This window comes from Bactrocera dorsalis, chromosome 5 (genome assembly GCF_023373825.1).
Source record: "Bactrocera dorsalis isolate Fly_Bdor chromosome 5, ASM2337382v1, whole genome shotgun sequence".
Lineage (NCBI taxonomy): Eukaryota > Metazoa > Arthropoda > Insecta > Diptera > Tephritidae > Bactrocera > Bactrocera dorsalis.
Window position 1 is genome coordinate 2,928,800 of NC_064307.1, and position 16,804 is coordinate 2,945,603.

The 16,804-nt window shown below is 33.4% G+C and overlaps 2 protein-coding genes and 1 long non-coding RNA gene across 3 annotated transcripts; 2 read left to right on the forward strand and 1 right to left on the reverse strand.

The window, feature by feature from the left end:
* Window positions 1-6,522: 6,522 nt before the first annotated feature.
* On the forward strand, window positions 6,523-7,764 carry LOC105232695 (uncharacterized). The gene is made up of 2 exons (XR_852841.4): window positions 6,523-7,133; window positions 7,415-7,764. It is a non-coding gene; the product is annotated as an uncharacterized LOC105232695 (long non-coding RNA).
* Window positions 7,765-11,643: 3,879 nt separating this feature from the next.
* Window positions 11,644-13,689, forward strand: LOC115066597 (uncharacterized). Its single transcript, XM_029553018.2, has 3 exons — window positions 11,644-11,815; window positions 11,888-12,061; window positions 13,371-13,689. Exons 1-3 carry the CDS (start codon window positions 11,770-11,772, stop codon window positions 13,442-13,444), a joined length of 294 nt encoding a protein of 97 aa, XP_029408878.1. The 5' UTR covers window positions 11,644-11,769; the 3' UTR covers window positions 13,445-13,689.
* A 1,272-nt stretch (window positions 13,690-14,961) lies between these two features.
* On the reverse strand, window positions 14,962-15,726 carry LOC105232694 (uncharacterized). Its single transcript, XM_011214476.4, has 2 exons — window positions 15,511-15,726; window positions 14,962-15,451 (listed from the first exon to the last, which is right to left on the reverse strand). Exons 1-2 carry the CDS (start codon window positions 15,548-15,550, stop codon window positions 15,138-15,140), a joined length of 354 nt encoding a protein of 117 aa, XP_011212778.1. The 5' UTR covers window positions 15,551-15,726; the 3' UTR covers window positions 14,962-15,137.
* Between the last annotated feature and the right edge of the window lie 1,078 nt (window positions 15,727-16,804).

The window sequence follows — 16,804 nt, forward strand, 5'->3', positions numbered from 1 at the left end:
GGTTAAAAAATCCGAGATTTGTCACACCCACAATTTCGGTCTCTTTTTACGAATATCTTCGCGCAAACGACGCATAAACGGTCGAAAGGAATTCGCAGTGCAACACACTGTTATAATCGAAGAAAACTGTCAACATAACCTTGATTCTTGACCTGCTTTGACGTGGTTTTTTCGGCTTCGGCTCACCTTTGCCACGATATTCGGCCGATTGATCGTGGTCGTAAGCATAGATCCAAGACTCATTGCCAGTAATATTACGTTTCATGACTTACCAGGATGGTAGTCGTCTCAAAGACGTTAACTCAAGGCTGTTTTTCGAAAAAGTAAGTGGTTTTGGAACCAATTGAGCTTTCACTTTTCTTAGGCCCAAATTATCATTAAAAATGGATTTCACTGATCTTTCCGATATTCCCACGAAGCCAGTAGGATCTCTGACTATTACCCATTCTCAAGCAACTTTATTTTATTGGCATTTTGATCGTCAGTAGATGTTGATGGTCGTCCTGGATGTTTTCAGAAAGACAAGGGTATAGTAAACAATAAAGATTCTTCTAATGTGACATTCGGCACAGATAACACTGACGGTCATAGCAACCTAGAAAGGGGGTTTGCGCGAAATTTAAATTGAAAAGTTTTAATATTTTTTGCTCACAATAATATATAATATCAATAAAAAATATACATATAAGGTATTAAGCGCATTAGGCAAAAAAAATTAAATTAGTGAATTATTATTATTTTTTTTTTAATATTAAGCGCGCCATTTTATTGCGTTAATTGGCCGGCACCTCAATATTCGCAAAAAGTGATAGCGTTTCCTGCCATTCGTTCATTAGCGCTGTTTGTTTATATGCCGACATGCATGTATGTATGTAAATATAATCTTAGCTTACACTTACATATATACAAATATATAAATGTGTGTGTTGTTTTGTTTACTTCTCCCATTCGTCTTGTAGAAAGTGTAAGCGAATCATGACATTATAGAGAGCCACGCTCTCGCACGCGACCGCAATTTTATTCTCTTTCTCAGTCTCATTTAGCACACAAACACAAAAGTCCATTCATAAAAAGATTCCGGCGCAACTCCAGCCGGCCGGCAGGGAACGTTCTGCTAAATGAAACAAAACAATAAACAATTTGTTTTGATGTTGAAATACTACTATGTATATACGTCTGTACGCTTGTACATATGTATGTATTGTATATATACTACTTATTTTTATTTTTAGAAAATAATACAATATATAATAGTATTATTGAAAAATATTTTTAGCTTAATTAAGATTTCACTTATTTTTTATTTAAAGAGTTCAGATTTTTAATAAATAAATGAGATACACACACACAATCAAAATTGCGGGCTAAATATGTTGGAGTGCATTTGCTTATGAAAGCTGGAGCAATTTTCCTAAACTGCTTTTAGGCGCGTGCTTCTCTGCCACTTCGAATTAAGGCAGATGAATTTAAAAATTTCACAACATAGCATACGTTCAGGCGTTAACGTTAACGTGCTGTAAGATCATAATACTTGTGTGTTGATGAATTGAAAGAGACATTTAATTTTATTGTGTTTGGATATCCCTTTGCACCCAGAAATTTTGCAAATTTCACACAAGAAGTCATCCATGGAAACTATTACAAAAGTCTATAGTGGTTTTGATGCTCTATATTTAAACTCAATTTTGAATATATTTGTGCCCTTAATGCATGCAATTCTCAATGGTTTTGTAAGACTTGTTGTCGTTTGCTTTACAATCTTTATTTTAATTTCACATTACAAAAAACATAAAAAAAAGAGCTGATAACTTTATAATGTCAGCTGGTCGAAGAAACATCGCTTTAAAAACGGTGCGACAAATGTCAAAAACTCATCATATCTCAATTATTTTTCTAGTTAACAATCTCTTTTTTATAATCTGCGATCTCATCAACCTTGATACTTTTTTCTAACTTATGTTTATCCTGTATTTTCTATTAGAACTTTAAAGCTTCTTAGCATACAATACTTTGCACAATTTCTACATAATATGGTGCTTCACGATAAACTACGAATATTTCTATTATAAACTCTAAACTTTTCCTGCACTTTCTGGAAAAGCCATAACATTGATAATATCGATTGTAACGATTTCGGGAAATTTGGCGGCATCATTGATTCTGAGGGCATGCAAACTATTTGAAGCACAAAGGGAGATTTTCATTGAGTAAAACTGGGCATTTAGTATACTGTAAGTATAGGTATCTCCAAGTTTAATTTTTAGTAAAATTGTTAAACTTTCAACAATATATTCCATATATTTTTTCTAAGAAGCATAAGAATCCCTAACCATGGCAGAAAAAATAAATTTTATTACACTTATAGCTATCACAACTTCCTAAGATTATCAGGACAGCGGAAAAAAAATGTTTCTAGAGCTGTGTTATAGTTGATGAAAACTTTTCACATTTTAAGAAAAATGCCTTGTGGCATGACAGTGCTCTTTATAAAAGCAAGTCTTACTTTTGCACTTTCTTACTTTTTCATCTTATGTACAACTCCTACAACTGCAGTTGAATGTACAGTATATTTATATACACCCTGTAAATCTCTCTAGAAGTTCTTGAACCTAAACTTTACACTGCAATTTCACCACTGTTTGGTTTCGTACAAAATGTAAAAAACATAGAAAAAGACAATGATAGCAATGAACCTAAAGATATATAAACAGGGTGTCCCAAAATTAATTTGACAATAGCCAAACTTTCATTATTTTTTAAATATTCGTCAATAATGAAAACACATTGTTCCATCGTGTAGCGCTCCATTTATACAATAATAAGCATAAAATTTTAGTTGTCGATTTGTTTTGTTTTTATTTTTCAGGAATGTCAACACTTTACTATATAAATGGCGGCGAATTTCAATCTTTCGTTAATTTTGGGTTGCTCGATATAAATAATCAAGAGATCAGTCTATTAAAGACCATAATCATTTAAGAAAAAATACTTAAACCACGAACTTTTGTAAATGAAAACCATTAGCACCCTAATAAAATGTATTGACTTTTATTATAATTTTTATGTTTTTAACTTTACTATTTAACTGATAACAGCACAGCTCCCAATATGAGCGCAAGAGTCAAGCAAACAGAACCGATCAAGATTGATATTCGTCCCAGCGTAATTCCTTAATAATATTTCGAAAGCCTTTTAAGCTGCAACAGCAACAAACCCGAACATATTTTTAATAAATTTTGTTTTTTAGGTTATCAATAATACTATAAAATTGTTAGTATTTTTTACGAAAGAATGGTTTGCGTAAATTTATTGTAAATGTCTCGTTCAGTGGAGATATAATTTCATATTTATGATCCCGCTTGTGGCTAAGATTTTATGAATGTAAATCTTAAACTTGTTTGCATTCTGAAAGTTAATCTTTTTATGCTAGATTATCTTCACCACAGAACTGGAGTGAGCGCCTCCTTGCTGCACATCAAGTTGAAACATGAGCAATTTCAAGTAATTTCAATTAAGTGCTGTTGTATGCATTAAGAGGCATAACTATTTATTTCAATTAAAGCCACTTATTGGTCGCATAAAAATTTGATGCACTCAAACACATACACATGCACTTATGTGTCACTTTACCGTTTTTATACTGCCTAATTGCTGATCTATGGATAATTTGCAGAGCTCCATACAAGTGGAGGATAATTAATGTAGTGGTGACATGAACTCTAAATTAACTGAATGTATATGTGAATACACTTATACACACACACACATACATCTCAAAACTCATATTTCCGAAGATAGTACATGAATACAAACACACATGCAGTATACAATAAGTGAACCGCTGCGCCAAAAGCCATGCAGACCAAACGACAACAGTAAATAAATAAATAAACAACAACAACAAAAAGTTAAATGTGCTGCTGCGTGAAGGTGAACGGCTCGATTGATTGCAACGTCCATTGCGTAAACAGAATATCTTGTGTCTGCGACAACTGCGTTATCCAAAGCCGATTCGCTGGCCGCCGTAGCAGCGTTCTGCTTCGAAAGGCACGGAAAAACGGAAAACATTAACATGGAAATCGCCGAAAATGGCCAACTTGAAGTTTATTGCTACCGAATTGCGTAATGCAACTAGGGCAAGCAGTCAATAGAGCACAACAACAACAAAAGTGGACAAACCGACTCGTTAGCCAGCAATGAAGTGCAAACCGAAATATTTGCCATTCACATACACCAACAAACAAAGCTTACAACTTCAACTTCCACGCAACACGCCACACTTGTGCTGCCACGACAGGTTGTTGTATCGAAAGCCGCAACGAACTGCGCAAAGTTGTTCAAATTCACGATCACTAGCACCGTCGCTGCGCATGCGCCAACCCGTTAGTGACCGTTGAAGGTTGTTGTGGCAGCAATTAGGCATATGCACGTCACTCACTGTGTTGTTGCAAGTATAATGCTATGTACGTGCGCACCGCTACATGTCACTGTTGCAACATGTGTGTGCTGCCCCTTCTACTCATAGCCCCCTCATACTCGCATGTATGAGTAGATCTGCGTCAGTGAGTGATACCTTTACCGTTAGCCAACACGTTACAATCGAAATTAGTAAGCACTCAATTTTATTAGCCGAATTTGGTGATTAACGGTTTTATCCAAACGCTTTTTCAACAATTTATTATACCAGAAGTTGGTTCAACTAAAAATTGCTAATGTTTAAAAAAATATGCTTTTGTATTTTTATGTTGCCTTATGTGGAAAAAAGTCGGTAAAGTGACACAAAAAGCAATATTGAAAAAATTTGCCGCAGCTGCAATCCATTAGCATATCTACAACACACAAACAAATTCTGATGTTTGAACAACCAAAAATATATTATCAAGCAAGAATCTATAAGACTGTTAGAAAGGGTGTAGACCGAAAATTTGTAATTACTTACTGTTTCTAATGTTGTGCACCTAACCAGAAAGAGGTTGAAGAATAGAAAACTAGTATGTTGCTGATGGATTGAAACAGATAAAAATATACATATTTTGTAAAAACTTTTGTAAAAAATTTATGGTATTTTTATTTTCAGAATAGTAACCTCCAAAAATTCAGTTAATAGGCCTTAATACCGTCTGATCAAATTTGAACCGGACTAAGCCAATTAAACTGTAAGCAGTTCAAATCGATAAAAAAAAAAGGCCTGAAAAATTGAGATTGGTACAACCTTTTTGATGTTCAAGCGATGTTTGATCTCCATTTGTCAATTATTTTGTGTTAGCAGCTGTTTGTTCATGGCGCAAAAAGTTTGTCCGGCGATTAATATCATGGAAAACAAATTTAACAACAAATTTTCTTTAAGTTATGCGTTTGCAATAGAATCACGGTTACAGAGACTTTGAAAATGGTTCAGACAAATTTTGTGGACTCTACTATGTCTCGAACACAAATATTTGAGTGGCACAAAGCATTCAGTGAAGGTCATGAAGTCCTCGAAAACTTACCTCATACGAGTCTTCATCCACCTCTATTAATAACGACAAAAATGAGAGAACAATAGATTAAAGAAACAATGCTTGAAAATTATCATGTTGTCATTAGAGAGATGGCAGAGGGCCTCAACATCTCTTATAGATTAAGTCCAAACAATTCGGTTACTGTGTTGGATATAAGCAATGTCAATGACACTGAAGAGTACTGAAAATTGGGTTGCGTGGGCTTAGAAGCGATAATGAAGATATGTACTAAAATCCATGAAAATGTACTTTTTGTTTCTGGTGTTTCGCCAGTCCGGGTCATATTTGATCATAGATATGTAGAGGCCTTATAAAATATGCCATCAGCCAGGAGATTTAGAAGTGCATCTGTGTACTAACCACCGCATCTTTTGGAGTTGAAGTCAAGGTAAATTCTCCTGGACATACATAGAGATATTATGGTTAATTTCAATATAAAGATTAAATTTTATTCAGCTTTAGGGCAAATTTAATAAAAAAAGAGTTATTTTTGGCAATTGACAGAACTATAAATTTGTATAAAATAAAGATATACTTACAGAAACCCAGTAATGGTGTTCTCGTGCCCAAAATTACTTCTAAAGAAACTTTTTAGACACCAGAAGGATGCGCCTTGTGTAGGATAAGTAAGAGTAGTACATCCAAAAACACTATAACCGAAGTATGAATAGATATTTTAATACATTTATGGAACAATAATTCCTTAAATTCACAGTTAAGAAAGAGATTTGACTGAAAACACTAGAATTACTAAAGTAAAGTGAGTGAGGCAATTTTCTACCAATTACTAAATTCCATTCGAATGCAGTAAAAAAGTTATGACGGCATTAAATGCTTAACAAACTCTCAAGAGAATTGAACACACTGTGTTTACAGTTAGAATTTACCAACACTATCGCGCGCAGACAGCTTTCAGCCATCATAGGCAGGCCATTAATCAAAGCTTCTACTACAAAATATTGTCCTCTGCAGCAACAAACAAGCAACGAGCATAATATCATATATATCGATTAATATGGGTATGTATGTGTATTATTCTATGTAACAATACGACTATTTACAATCAAGATTTATATGCATATGTAAAGACGTGTGGGCTTCAGTGGCAAAAACAAACCAAATCTAGTTGCATTCATGGCGGAATAAACGCGCATGTGCAACACATGAAACGAGACATTTATGTGTGTGTATGTACGCCTGTTCATTAAGCAGCAAAAAAGCCACGACCTACAAGCTCCTTAGCGAATGTGCAAATAAATGCAACTACCGTTACCACTGCCACTGTCAGGCAACAAAACAGCCAAATTTGCTGGTGCAACAAAGGCAATCAGCCGGAACACATAGCCTGCAACATTCGCCTACTGACAGTGTTGTTGCCGCTCGCTTACACACTCGTACTTTTCGTTTAAGATCAACGTTGCATTTCGATTCTGCGTTCAATTGCGTTCTAAGCTTCGGCGAGTAAACAACCTGAGCGGTTTAACAGCGAATAACGCGTCGCGGCGTTTAGTAAAACGACATAATTACAACAACAACAGCAATATTGATATTTAACACACTTTTCAGTTCAAATAAAAATAAATCCAAAGTGTTCAATTATGGTTTTGCTGCGAGTTATCAAGTATCTTGTGGGTTAGTGTCTCAGTGGCTCATTTGCGCATGAAATTGGCTTTCAATCGCCTATTTGCTTCAATCTAATTAATTTTTACGCAGAGCGTTATTTGCTGTAAACGTTTTGGATAGCGCTGTGCTCGCTTTGCGCGTTAAACGAGTTGAAGTGCTGGCCGAGCGTTGTCACTGAACTCGCTCAGAACCAGTTGATGCATTGAAAACAAATTTTAATTAAATATTTTAAAGCTAATTAACTTGACAAATTATTTTTTGTTTTTTGTTTTGTGGTTTTCTTACTTAAGGCTGTGTGGTGCGGCTGTGCGAGGGTCTGAACCAGAGCGTTCTGTCTTGGAAAATGCTGAAATATCGCATGTTGCAACAGAGTTGACTAGGAGGCGTGCGTGGCTGGAGTAAGCGTAATCTAGTTTGTGTTGCCTTTGTTGGCGATGATGAGCTGTTGAATATCTTCGAAAATTTATAGACGCTGAAGTTACTTCAAGTTCGTTACTTGAGTCTTTTGTATGAAAAAGTTCATTATGCAAAGTGTGTTGGAAATAAAATTTACTTTTCAATTTTCTTTGTTTTATATAAAGAGGCGTTAGTAATAAGTGTGTGGATATCTTTTTTTAATAAATTCAATGTTTTTATGGTTTTTTAGCCGTTTCACCTTTATTTTTAGCTTACTCTGTTAAGAGTTAATGGTAAAGAGCATTGTATTTTTATCACTTAACTACTAATAACGTTTCATAGTTGTCAAAAGTATCGTTAAGTCATTCACAAGTCAAATTTATTTCACAAAATAGTTTTATTTTTCTATAAAATATTTCTTGAATTATAATTTTATCACTTGTGAAATCATTTGACCAGAGATTTATTAATAAAAAATTAAAACGACATCCAGTTATGGGTTTTCTTCCATTATAGCTGCTTAAAAAGTATTTTTAAAACTTGTATAAAATACAAATTATGGCTAGTTTAAATAAAAAATATATAATTTTTCCCACAGTAGAGTGAAAAAAATCGTGTTCTGCCCTCAAACAATGCTTTATACAAACAAAAGTTGATAAAAATAAGTTTGAAGTTTATTTGTTCAATTTTCTACAAATTAACCGCAAAAATATAATGTTTAATCTGCTTGTGGGTCAAATTTGATAAGTGTTTTATTCATTCATTACACGATTTTCAGATATGTAGATTGTATGGATGTGTGGAGGGAGCTTAATAAAAATATAAACTTACTTTTATTACTAAAAGTATGCAAAATATTCAAAAATTTTACTCGAAAGTACTATCCAAATATATATAAGGTGTTTTTACATATTTATGTATAACACACTTTTCAGTTAAATTTTTGACAACAAGCACATATGTAAAACAAATTTATATAGTTAAAAAAATTACAACTCTTCAAAACTTTCAGTGAAGTGAAAATAATTAATAAATGTGATACATTTATTTTAATAAATAATTCAACAGACGAAAACTGTTCTTACCTTCCTAGCTCTAAAACTTTTCAAATCTTTTCTTCATATTTTCTAATTTTTATACATTCTTAAACCTAACAAATAATTACCACCCTAATTTACATAAATATCAATGAAAGTAAGTATAAATTGATGCTTGCGTTCATAAGTATGCCCCCTTCGATTACTTTTTCTTTAATTATTCTCTATACAGCTAATTATAGCTCAAGACGGCTTATTTTTAGCTTGACTCGTATCTTCTTGTGAGTATAATTAAACAGCCTACGGAGGCATCAAAGAAGCGCGAATTTAAAAATAGCGACAAGTACAATGACATATGCGAGGAATATGCATTTACGTTCGGATGCACGTAAAATGTATGTATGTATGTATGTGTCAGGTAATGTGTGTAAAAAGTATACCAGACATAGTGCATTCACAAATATGTTTAAAACGAAAAAGCTAATAAAGGCAAAAACACATACATACAAGTACTTATAAGAATATACTTACATATATACATACATATATGTAGAAGTACATATAATATAATACACACATATGTACAATATGGCATATGTAAGCAAACGCCCTATATTTCAACTAAATGTGTCAACTAAGGAAAACAAGTTGTTGCCGATTTAAACTGCCGGTAGTGACGAACAAAATAAGTATGTATTTGTATTGTGATTAATTTTTTTTAAGAAATGCGTGGAAAACACTTAGCCCTGTAAGTCATTTTTTCTATATTAAATGTTTAATTGGGTGCCGAAATATACGAGTGTATGGGAAACCTGACCTGTCATTGAATATCGATAATTCGCCACTTCTCAGCTCACTACTTTTATACACAGGGCTCTTATCAACAAACTGTCATGTGAAAACAAAAACAAAAACATAAAGCTGAATTAAATACTAGAGAGAAGTTTTGTACTTTATTATTGTGATGCTACTTTTATGCTTTTCATCTCTTTTTAGAAAACTAATCGAGATAGATGTAAGATACAGGACGAGACGAGTTGAAAATTGAAGTTGAAAACTCAAATTTAGCACAGCTGATCGCAATAGCACGGCGTTCCTGTGTGGGCGTGGCTACGCCCTTTAATAAATACAACAACAAAATTTACTCAAGCCGAATACTACAAGTATAAGAACTCCTGTCGACGGTGAGAAAATGGATAAAATCCTATAACATAAACCCATATAACTGTACTGTTAAAAACTACTAAAATCCCGATAAACTAATAACTAAATACGCCAGAGGTATTATATTTTACCTCCGATATGGTATGAGAGAGCTTTATGGGATCCGGTGTGAAAGTTGGACAACGGGCGGATACAGCCCACTTATCATCAAAAATAGGCAATAGTATCTCTGTGTATCAAAAATTAGTTGAATCTAGTCAACATTTCTTGGAGCCCCCACATACCTAATATAAAGTTTTTCGAACTTCTTATACTTCATATATCGGCCAATATTTGAGTTATCTCTATAACGATTACAGAGCGTGTTGTACTCATAACAGTGTATCTTCGTGCAAAAACTTGACCTAACCTCCATATAATGGGAATTTTTAATATGTGGCATGATAATAGTTAACAGATGAAATCGATTCGATACTACCTCAACTCCCTTATGCCCCATATAATGATTTTTGTTTTTTCCAATAAATCTTATGCCAAATATGATTTGGACAAAAACAACCAAAATTTTGAGGAAAACTCCACTTTTTTTAAAAACGCCGCTATCTTGTGAATGTCTGATTTATTTCGACCGTTCACTTCCAGAGAAAATTTCTTTTAGGTTTAATAGACGAAGAAGGCCGGAATCACTAGCTTCATATAATATATAGCTGCCATACAAACAGACCGATCACAATCAAGTGCTTGCATGGAAAACTTTTTCATTCATCACTAGGAACAGCATATACTACAGTATCAGTATGACGTTCTTGTAAAGAATCTGTTGTATTCATGAAGTGTATTATGTACAGTGTACCCTACCAAATTAACCACCCTTTATGCAAATATCAATATTTACTATAAATTATATTGCTGAAGCAATGTTTAAAAATTCACCGATTCTATGAATGATCTCATATGGTATGTACATATGTATGTATCTATGTACAAACATATATATTCGTGGACGAATATGTGCTGATGAGAATTCCTGAAAATATGTACTTAGGTTATCTAGCAATCACTTTTGTCCACGAGCCACGTAGACAACATCCAAAACGCCCCTTATATGATCCAAGTATTCTCTGTGGACACTGCTTATAGCTACAAACATATGTACATACATGTACCTTATGTACATATATATTTGCATGCCGTAATGATAGTATAAATCTTCGCTATTTCAATACATATATTCCTATCTGTATTTACATACACCGATTTGCTTGCATATATATTTCATAGAAAATGAACATACTTATCAGAGAAATTATATTAGTATTTGCAATGACGTGCATACTTATGTATAAGTACTAATAAGCACATACGTATGTATGTTTGTTGGCTTGTGGAGCCCAGTCGTGATGTATGTTTGTACATAAGAGGCGCTTTAAATGATAATCTTAGCTCATTGGCGCCAAATACAGTCAATACTAATATAAAACTACACATAAAAATATGTTTTTTTTTTTTTTAGAAAAATGATTAATAAATAATTTTAAACAAAAAACTGTTAAGGCTATAATCTATAGGCAGACAGATTACTTTATAAGTCAGTGAGTTCATAAAAAGATTTATTTGTATATCCTTGAAATATTTTCACTGCTGAAAATACTAAATCGTACGTCTAAAATATATTCGAAAGCATGGTATATACACATTAATGCAAATACAACCACACAAGTATGTACTTAAATCAAATCTGTTCCCTGGACTTGTCATAAAAGTTCACTTTATTGAGCGCCTACTGTGAAGCGCAGCCTATACTGTTAGTTACTTATATATAAACGAATTTGTGTGTATATTTATTTATGCAAAATCCAACTTTATAACGGAAACTGGGATAGAAATTCGCATCGCCAGCGAGCACATTTAAGCCGACGCAGCAAAAACAGTCGAATAAGAGATTCCGTGACAGACAGATTGCAGCGCCAGCGTAATTTACATAATTGTTAGACATAATTAAAAATTCTTTTAAAAACAATAACAGTGATTTTTATTTTGAAATTAAAATGGCGCATACAACTACAAAAGTGTCTTTTATCTATGTGCTAATGGGTAAATCTCGAATGAAATTATATAATTTCCATTAATTATTAATCGAGTACTGAATACTTTTTCTAATTTTAGTGCTCGTACTTGTCGCATTGGCCAGTGCAGATTCAGAGTCACAGTCGAAGCCGAAACAATGCAACGAAGAATGTCCCACGACACGCGATCTTGTTTGCGGTTATGACAGCAATTGTTATGCTAGATTTGACAACAAATGTCTGTACGACCGATTAAAGTGTACCACGAAGCACAGTAAGTAGCTCCGAAAGCAACGGAACTTGATTTTTATTTTTTTTTTTATTTTTTTGGTTTTTTGTTAATAATATTAATTACTTATAATAAGTGTGAGTGTAAAAGAATATTGGAAGGGACTCTTCGGTTAAAATTTCACTGTTGTTAAAATCCGGAGGTGCTCTTGAATGCCTTGAGTAAACTTTTAGTGCAGTTCAAACGAACTATTATTTCTATGAAACGAAAAATAAAAACTTTGACAAACTGTCTGTGCCCACTATAATAAATATTTATTTGCAAGGCAAACCGTATTGATCAAAATTCATTCCTAACCTCTAATTCGTCTAATAAGTTCACGCAAAATATAAAAATTTAATTTATTGATACAATTTCGATGAATATAGACATTGCTTCCACATATAGTTCATATTTATGTATATAGCAACATATATTTTACGATTTGATCGCAGTTTGATAATACTTCAAAAAATGTCGGATTAATATCGATATTTTTCCAATAAGCTTTTTTTATTACGAACAAATATTTATTATTAGCAAACACCATTAGTTTATTGACTACAAACTGTGTGGTGAGTTGGGATTGGGTCGTGAGCTGAAGTTTTGGCCAAAGTTAATTCCTCAGCTCCTTACTAGTTTCCCTCCCATTATTCTTTCAACTACAAGTACATCTCTTGCCAAATGGCAAATCACATCAAAATTTACCTCACTTCTGCATGCATTCTCAAATTAATATATACATATAACATTTATTACCCCTTTTTGGATTCTATATGCCATATATCTTGATATTACTTCCATTTGACGAAGTTTTTTCATGTAACACTTGGAGGTTTGCCATTTTCTGTAGGAGGCCAGTTAGTTTTCGAAGAAAATATATAAAATTCTTGGAAACTAATGTCGAACCCAAGTTCTATATAAAACATATGCTAGAATATGAACCATCCAGAACTCGCCATTTCAGCATTAGAATATACTTAGTCATAAGTTCATATTCTTCAATACAATATTAAGGGAAATTTTTCGCAGAGATATTATAAAAGTATTATTTCCAATAAATAAATATAAATATGCATGGAATTACCGTTACTTTGAATTCATTGGTTCTTAAATTCAGTCACCACTATCCACTTAGACGATTTTTATAAATTTTGAGAAACAAAAATTTCGAATAATTTACATGTACTCATTTTTGGCATGGACTATAACTCCAGTTTCATCTCTCTGAGAATATCCATTTCACTAAAAAAAACCCTATATTTTTGTAATAGTATGACTGTAATTTATTAAATGTTAATTATTTACATTGCAGATCTCGAAACGGTAGATATGTCTCTGTGCGATTTAGCTGAACGAAAGACCCATCCAGCTTATAGGCTTTGCTAAGGACTAAGGACTCGCCTACACTAATATATATTTTAATAAATTATTTGCAATGTCATCACAATCTAAATGTTAAAGAATTGTACTCAAATTATCACTACACATAGACTTAAGCGGATTTCTTGTAGACAATAATTATAAACAAAACAACAAATAACCAATCAAACTTGACCCTAAACAATGTTCTCATATTTAAAATAGAATAAAGAAATACCAAAGTTTTTATTACGAGTATCCTACAGGCAAAAGCCGGTGTTTTAGTTTTCTTTTTTTTTTATATTGTAGAAAAGCTTTAAAGTTATGTACTTAAGCCTTAAGCCGAAAATTGTTTTGTTTTTTTCATGACATTTGCAAACTCGGAGCTTTGTCATTGCCTGTCGATGAGCGCGTGCTGTTGCAATGTTTTTAATGTTAGTGAGTAGTAAGTAAAAGGCGGTGCTCGATATGAAGCAAAGTTGTTTTCCAAAGGAACTCACCCATACACACAGAAAAAGTTACCCTAAAACCAGTTGTCATACAAAAAATCTGATAGTTTTTGTTTGTTTCTATAAATTATGTTTGTATGTAAATGCCGAAGTAAAGACATTTCTGCATTGTTGGCAATTAAACAACGCTTTGGAATATGCCTTATGATACTATGTTACCACAGCTTCGATATAGAAACTGTGAATACGAGTATGCATGCCAGTATACTCGTACTTATCTATCCACCTAAATCGAAATTACAGCTAATTGGCAGTTTATAGTTTATACATGGAAAAAGGTACGGAACTCGTTCACAAAAGCTTTCGTAGTTACAGATACCGTTAAATGGAAGGTGTGGTTGCCGACATATTACAAATAAAAGAAATCGCATATCTCTGCCATTCCTTAGAGGTGGTATTCTATATGTGAGCTTATACCTTTTCAAGAAATAATTGCTAAATTTCTGAGAAAAGAAGGAAGCGGGAAAAGGGAAGAGTATATACTAGACCAAATTTCACCAAAATTATTATAGAAACCAGTCTTCCGCAGTCGTACTACAAACAGAATTTCAATAACTTCCGTGGACTCGAACTATTTATTCTATAAATTTCGATTACGCCACGTCTAAGTTCAAAAGACCATACCGGTACACTATATTTATAAACTTATAATGTGATATGAAGCTCTTTTCCATGATTGGTATGGAATACTTACACTCAACTGTAATATTAGACTGGTAGACACTTATGTATGTGTTTCTAATGCAGTTTGATACCCTGAAGTCAAATCTGAAAACCGAATTTTTGATCCCAAAAAGGTATTACTACCACTTTTGTTTATTAAATTGGGTTTAATGAAGAATTTTGTTAAGGCAATAGACAAAAATGTAAGAGAGTTCTCTCCGCAGGAACTGCGTCGAATACTTTCAGAGCTGAAGCGTTTTCATCTATTCGGACAACATGACCTAGCCAGCGTAGCCGCTGTCTCTAAATTCGCTGAACTATGGCAATGCTATCGTATAACTCGTACTACTCATCGGTCAATCAAAAGCGATATTCGCCGTTGCCAATGCGTGCTATTTATTGGTATAAGAAAGTCCATTGACGTATGTACATATAAGCTGCTTTCGAAAATTGTTACAAATTTCTTTCTTCTGGAAGCATATTAGTTTACTTATGAAAATATTGCATACATACATACATATGTATATTTATGTATTTAATTATTACGCTCAGCGTATAAAGTGTCCCATCACATTGCCCATAAATCTGAATATCGAAGAAACCATCGACCGCGTTAGTCCTTCCTCTATTTCGGCACTTTGGGTGAGTGCCTCACTTTCATCAGGTTTTTTGGAAGACACATCCATAATCCGTAAGATTACTTCTTTATCCATCATATCCTCTCTGGCGGAATACTGCACTTCGTCGCCGTTGAACCGTTCGATGTCATTGAAGCGTTCGTCATTCGCTGGATCCAAGTAGAGGCGTGAGAGCCGCGCAGCAAGCTCTTCATTAGGTCGTGCGTGTATTAATGCTATGGAATCTGAAATTATCATCACGCATGTAACCAAAATGAATACTACTGCCGATTAGCTAGCTTACATGCCACCAACAAGAGAAGCGAAATTTTACGACTAGACATCTTCTAAAACTCTATGCCGTTATACTGGAGTAAACACTTACTGGCTTAACGAATCGACTGGGGGTCATTTTTGCTTGCTGACAAAATTTATAAAAAATTGCTACGTGACAATTTCTCATTTCACTAAAATAACTGTAATTACGCACATATGCACATTATGTATGTGTTTGTAAATAATTATTGACGCAAGAATTTTTCCGCTTCAATAACTATCGGTTCATCACGTTCCAAAACTACTATAAATACCTAAATATTCGGGTCATTATATACGTATAATTATGCGCATACAGTTGTCCACCTCTTAATTGATCCAAGAGATATTCACCTTTAAAGGCTGATGTTGAACTTGGAAAGTGGAGACCGCACTAAAACTCACAATAACTTTATAGTCTTCTTAAACACCGTTACCTACCTAGACTTGTGGCATGTAGTTGGGTTTCAAAATAGAAGTCGGCAAACACTGCTTAATAGAATTATGAGCTTTTGTCAATGCCTGGATAGATAACTCCTTCAAATAATGATCTTTTATTCTTATTGCGAGATCATCTTAAATATGTATATTCATGGTTCATGGAGATCTCCTAATGGATCAGTCACTTTCTATAATGGAAGTGATCAAAGTAGCCTAAAATTAATCTTACCTGAATCCGCCTGAACTAAATTTGTAAGGTCGACAACACTTAACCCAATATCATATATTTTTAAAGTCGGTAGCAGATGAAAGAAGTTCTTTATTAGAGGGTTGGCTGCTCACAAAGAATATTCAAGTCTGAAGATAGTACAAGTAGTTTTTTCCCATAATTATGACAAAACAAAATGAAGATTCTATTTAAATATACATCATGCATCGAATAGACCCACATATTTACAAATGGTATAATAATACGGGCAGCATTGGAGAGCTCTATGTGTTTTATGTCTGTAACTATCAAATTAAATTTGCACTTGTATCAACAAAATAATTTTCATTACAAAACAAGCACATGAACTTCTTTGAATACAGGGTGATTAGAAAATTGCTTGCTTTTTGTATATTTATAACTTATTAAGAGATTCACAAAGATCTCTAACAGTCTCTGTCTAAAATTATTCTGCTCTTTATAAGCTATGAGTTTTTTAATGTCGAAAATCTTTAGTTAATCTCTCATAAAGAATTAGGCGACGATATGTGGAGTCATTTTCTTTCATTAATTATGCAACGGATTACAATCGTCTTACGGTCAAGAAAAATTTGCTCAGACATTTATTTTCTGC

Bases quoted from the DNA above. Each gene is read 5' to 3' on its own strand.
- LOC115066597 (XM_029553018.2), top strand. From the start codon at position 11,770: ATGGCGCATACAACTACAAAAGTGTCTTTTATCTATGTGCTAATGG. The intron at 11,816-11,887 runs GTAAATCTCGAA...TTCTAATTTTAG, and splicing joins TTTTATCTATGTGCTAATGG to TGCTCGTACTTGTCGCATTG. The intron at 12,062-13,370 runs GTAAGTAGCTCC...TTTACATTGCAG, and splicing joins AAAGTGTACCACGAAGCACA to ATCTCGAAACGGTAGATATG.
- LOC105232694 (XM_011214476.4), bottom strand. From the start codon at position 15,550: ATGTCTAGTCGTAAAATTTCGCTTCTCTTGTTGGTGGCAT. The intron at 15,452-15,510 runs GTAAGCTAGCTA...TGATAATTTCAG, and splicing joins GCTTCTCTTGTTGGTGGCAT to ATTCCATAGCATTAATACAC.